General features: G+C 39.0%; 1 protein-coding gene across 1 annotated transcript; it reads left to right on the forward strand.

Annotated features, from left to right (window-relative positions):
• The first annotated feature begins 325 nt into the window (after positions 1–325).
• Positions 326–3,423, forward strand: LOC149024823 (DELLA protein GAI1-like). Its single transcript, XM_089145018.1, is given in 2 exon segments — positions 326–1,201; positions 1,203–3,423. Coding segments are annotated over 2 exon segments (1,947 nt in total). The 5' UTR covers positions 326–700; the 3' UTR covers positions 2,649–3,423.
• Positions 3,424–9,828: the final 6,405 nt, after the last annotated feature.

Below are 9,828 nucleotides of genomic sequence, written 5' to 3' on the forward strand. Positions count from 1 at the left end.
CCGAGGCAATATTCTTCATGCACAGTTGTCAATTTTGGGAAACTGTATTGAAACGGGGCTATTTTGGGAACACGTGTCCTGGAGAGAGGTGAGAGTTCACCAAGGCCGAAGGTGTTGCGATACTAGTACGTTTTTTTTTTTTGCACTGTTTGCCTCTGAGGATTCAGTCCACCAGAGACCTTCCTTTTTAATGAAAACTGGGTCAGTTTTGATTAATTTATCAGGGATAGAAATAAGTTTTTAAGAAATAATTTTTTTTTAGTTTTGGAGAGAAAAAGTGTTTTAGTAAGTACCTACCTGGTTTTAAGCGTTTTCATCTTTTCATAATTTCATTCGTTCCTTTTTCAAAATTTTTTTTTTCTTCTTTTCTTGGTTGGGTTTGCTTTTCCCTCTTATCTCTTTAGGCCCTCCCTGTTGTTGGTTCGTTGGAGCCCGCGCCCGTCACGAGCGTCCTCTATTATTTTCTGATGGGAAGAACTGAAGGAAGTGAAAAATCAAGCAATCAAGCTCTAGCTTACCACCGAGAAAAGATCAGAGACTCTTCATCTACTGCTACTATTTCTGCTTCTCTTCCATCTGTTGCTCAGCCTCGAGGATAATCTTCAGTTTCGTCCGTTTTAAGGCGACTGGTGAGTGGTGACTTGTCTGTATTTCATCTTTATTTCTGGGTTCGTTTTAAGCTTTATTGGGAATAGGAAACATGAAGAGAGAACATCAAGAGAGTAGCGGCGGCAGTACTGGTGCTGGTGCTGGTGGTGGAGGTGGAGGTGGAGGTGGAGCTTACTCAATGGGGGGTGGGAGGGATATGGGCAAGACGAAGATGTGGGATGACCCGCAACAGCAAGATGCAGGAGTGGATGAACTTCTAGCCGTTCTGGGTTACAAGGTGAAGTCCTCAGACATGGCGGAAGTAGCTCAGAAGCTTGAGCAGTTGGAAATGGTAATCGGGAGTGGCCAGGAAGATAGCATCTCCCATCTGGCTTCTGAAACTGTTCATTACAACCCTTCGGATCTTAACACATGGCTTGAGAGCATGCTCTCAGAGTTCAACGCTACACCCAATTTCGATCCGAACCCTGTGCCGCAGTCTCCTTTGGTTCAATCTATTGATGATCCTCTCCTTGCTCCCGCCGAGTCTTCCACCATCACCTTAGATTTTCCCAATTCCACACCACAACAGCAACCAACCTCAACATCGACACCAGCATCAGCAGCAACCTCGAATCTTCGAAGACCCTTCAGAATACGATCTGAGAGCAATTCCTGGAGGTGCCATTTACGCACAGACGGAAGCATCGTCCGCTCCCACCAGAGAGAAAAAACGGTTGAAACCTACATCGACCACATCAACTTCGTCTGCTTCGGCGACCGCATCTTCATCCTCCGCGGCTCCTCCTCCGCCTCCTCCCCCCACTTCTGCTACTACCGTAGGAGGAGGAGGAGGAGTAGCAGGAGGGGTTGGGGTTGGCGTTACGACGACAACGACGACCGAGGCTGCTGGGCCGGTCGTACTAATGCAATCTCAGGAGAATGGAATCCGACTCGTCCACACCTTGATGGCTTGCGCTGATGCGGTTCAACAAGATAACTTCAAGCTGGCCGAGGCACTGGTTCAACAGATAGGGATGCTCGCTCGGTCGCAGGTGGGCGCCATGAGGAAGGTAGCTACATACTTTGCGGAAGCCCTAGCTCGTCGAATTTACCGATTTATTCCTCAGGAAAGCTTGGAATCATCAATCTCAGACATCCTTCAGATGCACTTCTACGAGACCTGCCCCTATTTGAAATTCGCACATTTCACGGCAAACCAAGCTATCCTCGAGGCCTTCGCTGGGAAAAGCAGGGTTCATGTTATTGATTTCAGTATGAAACAAGGGATGCAGTGGCCGGCTCTGATGCAGGCTCTGGCACTCCGGCCAGGCGGTCCACCTGCTTTCCGATTGACCGGAATCGGGCCACCTCAGCCGGACAACAACGATTCCTTGCAGCAGGTAGGGTGGAAGTTGGCTCAACTGGCGGAAACCATTCACGTGAAATTCGAGTACAGGGGGTTCGTGGTGAACAGCTTGGCGGACCTTGACCCGGCGGTGCTCGAGCTGAGGCCGAGCGAGGTGGAGGCGGTGGCGGTGAATTCGGTGTTCGAGCTTCACAGACTGCTGGGAAGGGGGGCCGGAGCGATGGAGAAGGTGTTGAAGTCGATCAAGGAGATGAAGCCGCGGATCGTGACGATTGTGGAGCAGGAGGCGAACCATAACGGACCGGTGTTCGTGGACCGGTTCACGGAGGCGCTTCATTACTACTCCACCATGTTTGACTCGTTGGAAGGGTGTGCGCTATCGCCGCCAAACACACAAGACCTTTTGATGTCGGAAATGTATCTGGGGCGGCAGATCTGCAACGTGGTGGCCTGCGAGGGGCCGGATCGGGTGGAGCGCCACGAGACCTTGACTCAGTGGCGTACCAGGATGGGATCGGCCGGGTTTTCTCCGGTTCATCTCGGCTCCAACGCGTTCAAGCAGGCCAGTATGTTGTTGGCTCTCTTTGCCGGTGGGGACGGCTACAGGGTGGATGAAAACAATGGGTGTCTCATGTTGGGCTGGCACACTCGCCCTCTGATAGCCACGTCAGCTTGGCAACCCGACACCTAATCAGTCAGTCAGTCAGTCAGCAGTTTTATTAGCTGAGTCAACTCGGCCTGGCCTATGCCCCCCCCCCCCACCCCCGATTCGTACCAGGTCCGAAACCCCTCGAAATGCTTAAGCTTAATGCTTATTTGTTTCATCAAAATCTCCTTTGGTTTTTGTCTCTTAATTTCGTTGGAATGCCGCCGTGACTCGTGAGTGGCGGAGCGAGTCGGACCAATTTAACCCAATGGAGTTGCCTTGTTGAAAATCGCCGAGTTTGGGCTTGTGAAGAGTGAGAAAAAAAAAAAAAAGAAGAAAGAGAAAAAAAAAAGCACTCCTCGCTGAGTTTGCCCTAGTTCCTACTTCCCTTTAATATTTTTCCATGTTAAATTTATTACTCCTTTTCACCGCCCATGTATCTCAACGGTGAATGAATTGCCAATGTGTATTTTATGGATATATATCTTTTTCTACTTTTTATTTTATTTTTATTTTATATTAGAAATAAGAAAAGATAAATGTTCTTTTCGTTAACCTAATTATTTAACTAGTATAAAATTTGGTACTTATTTTATTTATCGCTAGGGTGAGGTGTTTCACTAAATGTAATATTTATTAGTTATTATTGGAAGGTTTCGTTTCGTGTATAATGAATGATAAAGCAGGGGGAGTTGGAAAAGCAGGGAAGGCCATATTAGGCTATTATTATTGGATTAAGTGGTTTTCAATTGTTTTTAAATTTTTAATTAATAAATTTGTGAAGCTGTATGTATAATAAATATGGGTGGTGGCTTAACATCACTGATTTGACCTTCCTGCAATAATAATAATAATGGTTGGACAAAGCTTGACAACCCGAAAACAAGGGGAAACCTGATTTAATTGGGTTGTTTAATCTCACTCAATCCATGGTTTCTGGGTTGCATCTGTCAGTGGGATTGGTTTTTGATTGATATTGATATTTGATGAGGAGGCTTGATTGACTTGCTGGGTTTTCAGATCTAAGTGGTTAGGGTCTTTGGGTATTGATTCAATTTGGAGTCTTTTGAGAGAACAGATCGAACACTTGTCCCTGCAGATTTTGGGAACATTAATAGGAAACTCTCATCTCCCTGAGCTAAATCCTAGTTTGGTAGAACATTTTTGGAGTTTTGGGGAACTTGCTTGGTTCTAACTGAGCAGTTCCTGTGCATTTCATTATTACTGGGGACAAAAGATGGAACCTTATTTACCAAAAATGGATGGATGGATGGGTACTTGCTCTATCATGTAATACATAGTTGAAGAGGTGAAGAGGTAAGTGGGGGCTTATAATGGAGGCTGTTGTTGCCTGTTAGGATTGAAAAGGACTTCTAATTGATAGTATGAAAAGCAATTAACATCTATAGGAGGGAAGGGTTGAATTGTTCAAAAGCAAAGCTTTTCATGCTTTTTATGTAAAAGTCGCAATTTTGACATTCTTCCTTATCTCTCTTTCTCTCTCTCTGTTTGTTTAGAAATTAGAAATTTAGAATTACCACCACCACCACTCTTTCTACAGGTGCTGCTGTGGCTATGGCTGTTTGATGTTTCAGTTACTGTTGCAGTAGTTGCACTCATCTTTTACTTATTTCTTTATGGAAATTTAATGGAGTTCACTAGACCCGGCCCTCAATTGAATGGTGTTTGGTCTAGTGACAAGTGTCAAACTTGCATCTCTCTTGCTAAATTTCAATTATAAGTCTTCTTGAGTATCATATTTGGGTCGGTCGGCCTGCTCCCTCAACGGGTCAAATCAGTCTATGATCCATGGACCCATCTGGACCCATTTGGGTGGGTCCATAGAGATTGGCCTTGGATACCCTAACTAAGCTACACCAATTGCAAGCTCCATCTCCATCTAGATGGAGATTTAGCTGGATTTTGACTTTGATAACGATTTATTACACACAATTAAGCAAACTCTCTCATCCACAACCACAAATAATCTCATTTCGCCTTCGGGTAAATTCCCATTTAGAGACAGTAAATCTAACGAAATCTTAAGTTCAAGTCTTCGTTCCATTGTTAGACTAGTTTGATTGAGGGATTAATAGAACCACCTTACTATCTATGCTTAAGTTAATGCAATAGCACTCAAGAAAGACTTAGAGAATCTAATCTAATTCATAAGTATTAACAATGAAGATTGCCTTAATGGGGAATGTTGTATTAAAAAATAAAAAGCATTTTTTTGATGATTAAGTTAATTATATACTACTAATACCCATAATTAATATATATTTTTTCCCCTTCCCATAGTTCTTAGGTCATTTTCTTTAAAAACCCATAGTATAGTTGGCATGTCTTTTCAATTACCCATGAATCAAATCTCAAAATCTATGTGGTCCATAGTTCTCCATTATCCAAGCTTTGATGGATAGAGCATTAGAATGGTGAGTGAGGCTTGGATTTTCTGCTTTTGAAGATTCTTTTCCTTCCCTCCTCCCTGCAATCACCATTTCAACTTCTATATTAGTCCCAACCCAACTATGTTCATTTTCATTTGTGTCATAGAGAAGAGGAGAGATATATGGTCCAATCTATTTTCATTGAAAGATTGATTTCATTTATACAATCTTTTACCACCCATAAGAGAATATAGACAAGTTTTAACAATTTTGTGTTTCTTATCTTATGGTATTTGAACTTTGAAAGTATCCATATACCCTGGTTTTTAATTTCAATAATTTAAGATGGGGTTGTCTGAGAAAAATTATTTGATATCAATTAGAAAACGATAACAAAAATATAGAAAGGTCAAGTAAATTTTGTTCAATATGATATACAATGATAAACAAGGCAGGTCTACAATATTCAAGGCCATATATATATTGTATTTATTGATGTAGAATATGCATATTTAAAGTTTTTTTCTTATATTTTTTTATACTTGAGATGTTGTGCGACGGCAATTAATTTTTGAATAGGTAGATTCCAAGATTATGCTTACACTTCCAAGTTTCAACCGAAATTAAATGACCCAAGTGGCAAAATACTATTAAAAATATAGAAATATTAAAAGAAATATGAAAATGATACATGCATACCAATATGTATTCTACATAATTAATTGTATTTGACTTTAAAATTCATCCCATACCTATAATAATTTATATTTATTCTTTCTAGAAATTTGAATGCATTTTTAACTTATTTGATATCTCATTTGGGTTGGGTTGGGTTGGGTAGGGTGTCCTTTACAGCGAAAAATCATCTAAAGATTAGGCGCGTGCCACATAAGATGATATGACCTCATAGTGTTCACTAAATATTGAAACATTATTATTAGGACCACCCACCTTTTCCCTCACTAAAAAATATATAATTAAAAGTGCCACTCCATAAAAAAAGGAGGTACCTAATAGAGCATCTGAGTCGTCCAAGAGAAAAATAAAAAAAATAGAAAAATAAGAACATAGATTCCATGTATATTCTATGATAATCCAATTCAAATATATAAAGTCTTCTTTCTCATATTTACTCTAAATCTTTGATAAATCTGCCTTAAAATATTTTATATACAAATGATGTCATACTTTCTGGTCAATAATATAGAAATAATGTATACATTATAAAACTCATTTTGTTTAATGATCATATAGGAAAAGTTGAGTAAACCAGATGAGTGAGTGAGAAATACCTGCAAATTGATCTCCATGGTTATGGTTATAATTGTGTTTAGAATTTCAAAATAAGTGAAAATGAAAATCATATGTATAGCTTAAAGGAATCTATCTACCCATTCACCTTAAAAGAAACTTTTTCTTAATTTATTAATTGTGGTTGCAAATTAAGAAGATTAGGTTGTTTATCATTATTATTACTCAATCCTATAAGCTGATAATAAGTCTTGTTTTATCCCTTCACATATCACAGGATTGGAAATCGAACCAACCTAAGCTACCCAAAAATGATATGGTACCAAGAAAAGGAATTAATAAGAAAAGAAGAGAGATGAAAAAGAAAAACAGTTTGATGATCAGCAAAGCTCAAAGGAATTGCCGATTGTGACTTACACAGATGTTGATAATCATCCTCTTTCTTTTCTTTTTCTGGGAAATTAACATATATGAGCCTATGAGGTAGTGAGTTGTTTCACAGTAGCCAATGCTTTCCATTATGTTCCCTACTGGATTGTTTATATATAGACACCATTATTGATCTACGGGACCCAGGAGCTCAAAGGCCAACCATTAATGACAATATAGAGTGAATTCCGAGGTCATGGAGTTCATAATTGGGTTCTACTTCAACCCAAAGACTTCAACCTAAGTTGAGCTTTAACCTCCTGATATATATATGGAACCTCAAAATCCCAACACTGCTTTAGCCTGCAAATTGATCAAAATCTATTACATGCCATGAAATCTCTAGTCTTGTGATAGAGATGCATGACTACTCAATACATAGTCATGATGAGTGTTGGACTCTGGGTAGATTCGAGATGCTTCTTAATGAATAATTTTCAGGATGACTTCTATTCAAAATTATCTGGATCGATATCAAGCTGCAATATATATCATGAGCTAGTTCGATTCAGATGGAATTACATAAGCATATAGTAGATCATATCCTAAGTTTAGATTCTAATCTAGGATTATGAAAGAAAAAATAAGTACTCGTTTATATTTGTATTCTTGAAGTTGAGAAAATCTTCCTTAGAGTGTCCAGATTATGTGTATATATATTTCTCTTTTTTGTTTTTTTTTTTCTTCTATTTTTCATAAAAATGACGCTTTAGTGGAATTTTTTTATATTCAAGAACTAGTGAACCAAGTGCACCTTAACTTTGCGTAGAATGTATTAATCAACTAACATAGACTCTTTGATGTGTCCAAAATCTGCTTAGCCCTTAGATCACTGAAGAATGACTTGCAAAACAATCCTTAAATGTGGCCCGACCCCCGACCGTGGGGGGTTGGGAGTCCACCTCCGATGGCTAAGTCAGTTAATAAACTGATCACAAAAGCTCTGGTTAATTGCAGAGCTAAAGTATGAATACGATTGCTGGGAATACAATTCAGTTACTTTATTCGTACGTAGGTTAAGATTTATATAGTGTGTACCTTCTAATTTCGTCTATTGAACTTGATCGAGTCTTCTTCAGGTGACCGTCAAATCTTGATGGTTAGACCCGTTAGTGGGGTGATGGATAACTTCCCTTGATCACACGATCGTTTGTTGCGGATGTGGCAGTTATCCAAGTTTGCACGATCGTTTGCTTCTGTGAGTGCTGATAACTGTTGCCTGACGGGTTATCCATTCCGAGAATTTCGAACTCGTGCTTGCCTGTTGGTTGTGTAAGGTTTCTTCCTTAGCATGCTATCTTCAAACCCAATTCGTAAGAACCTAAGTCGGTCGGTTTGTCCCTGACCGGTGTCAAGGGTTGAACCAAGAATGGACTTGGTCCAACAATATTTTTCCAATATCACTCTTCAAACTCAACAATTTCATCATGACAAAATTCCAATATTGTTTTTTTTTGTTATTTTTGTTGGTTAGGAAATAATTCAAAGAGCTGGTGGATGAACCAAGGTCGTTGGATCAGAGAGAAGAAGAAACAGAAAGAAATTTTCTTTTTGAAAAAATCAATTTAGACATAGTTGATAACAGCTAAAGCTTTCAAACTTTAAAAAATTTGGTAAGCTATCTGTTTTAGCATAAATCAAATTTGGGGATTCATTGCATTTAAAGTTTAAGGGAAAGATGCAAGTTTACAAACAGGTAAAACCCTAATTTCATAATTGGGTTCAACCAAAGCATCAACCAAGGATGAGCTTAACCTGAACTGGGGCTTCAAAATCCCAACACTGCTTGATCAATAGTTTGGCCAGCAAATTGATCAAAAGCTATTTCATGCCATGAAATTTTTGGTTCACTATTTGTTAGGTTTTGGGGCAAAACTTGCACACTTAGTCTGGAACAGAAATACATGAAAAGAAAATGAATTTAATGTGGATGATATGATTTTCATCAAATCCCAAGTTAGATTCTCTTGTGGGCAAAACCCTAAGCCATAGAGTTTCTCTAGTAAAAGTGTAAAACACAGTGAAAAAATAAAGCAAGCGAGTCGTCGAAAGTCATTGATTCAATCATGTAATCCACATTGCATTACAGTAAGAAGCAAATAATGACTACAGGAAAAAAATGTCAAATCATACTTGTAAAGATATAGTGATCTCTCTATCGTACGAGCTCTCAACTACAAGTACAATTTTTGTGGGGCTCTTGGCAAAAACCCCCTACCATTACCAGGTTCTGTCTTCTCAACCCAAAAAAAATAAAAAAAATAGAAAAAATATCAGGTACTGTCTTCTTTGGTGAAGCAAAGCATACCAGAAGATGAGAAAAAAATCAAGCTCCTCCATTAATAAACCTTTCCTTACTGTTGCTGTTGCAGTACAGCAAGGATCAAAACGTTGAAATACAGGGAACCAAAATGTCTTTTCATCTTTTTTCGAGAGAGAGAGATGTCCCTAAAGGTGTATTTGTGGAAAGAAGTAGTGATGAATCTGAAGACTTTCTTGTCAAAAGTGATTGAAATTAACGCACTCTCAATAGCCGTAAAAGGGTAGCTTTCAAAGCGAAGAAGAAGAAGCACTTGCTATTGTGATATAAGCTTCCACTTCATGTGAAAAGGGTTATTAAGTGTGTTTGACAACAATCAAAATCATAGGAACTCCTTTATAGACCAGATGTTATTACAACGATAGCGATGGTTAGTCTACCCTTCTTCTTCTTCTGCTGCTGCTAGTCTACCCTTCTTCTTCTTCTTCTTCTTCTTCTTCCACTTATCAACACTAGTCGTACATTGGTATTTACTGTGAGTGTAGGTTCATGGCGTGCACTCTTCTGATATGATCAAAAGTTGTGACAAGAGAAGCCCCACTCTTTGCTTTTAACTTTCCAACTCCAAAAGTAGTCTAAAGAACCGCAATGGCTCTTGTCACTGTGCACAAACCCTAGATATGCATTTTTTTTTTCTTCCTTCTGTAAAACCTTGGTATGCATTTCAAGCCATTAAATATAGCTGGCTTGATACATCAATTATTAAAATTAAAGTGTCCTTTTTTATTTTATTTTATTTTATTTTATTTAAAGACAAGAGCTGAGGTGCATGGCTTACAAGGAACGCATGGAATTAGGTGAGACGATAATTGATTGAATTTTAGTTAATAATGTT

This window comes from Hakea prostrata, chromosome 2 (assembly GCF_041222555.1).
Source record: "Hakea prostrata isolate BN-2017 chromosome 2, UWA_Hpros_2, whole genome shotgun sequence".
Classification (NCBI taxonomy): Eukaryota; Viridiplantae; Streptophyta; class Magnoliopsida; order Proteales; family Proteaceae; genus Hakea; species Hakea prostrata.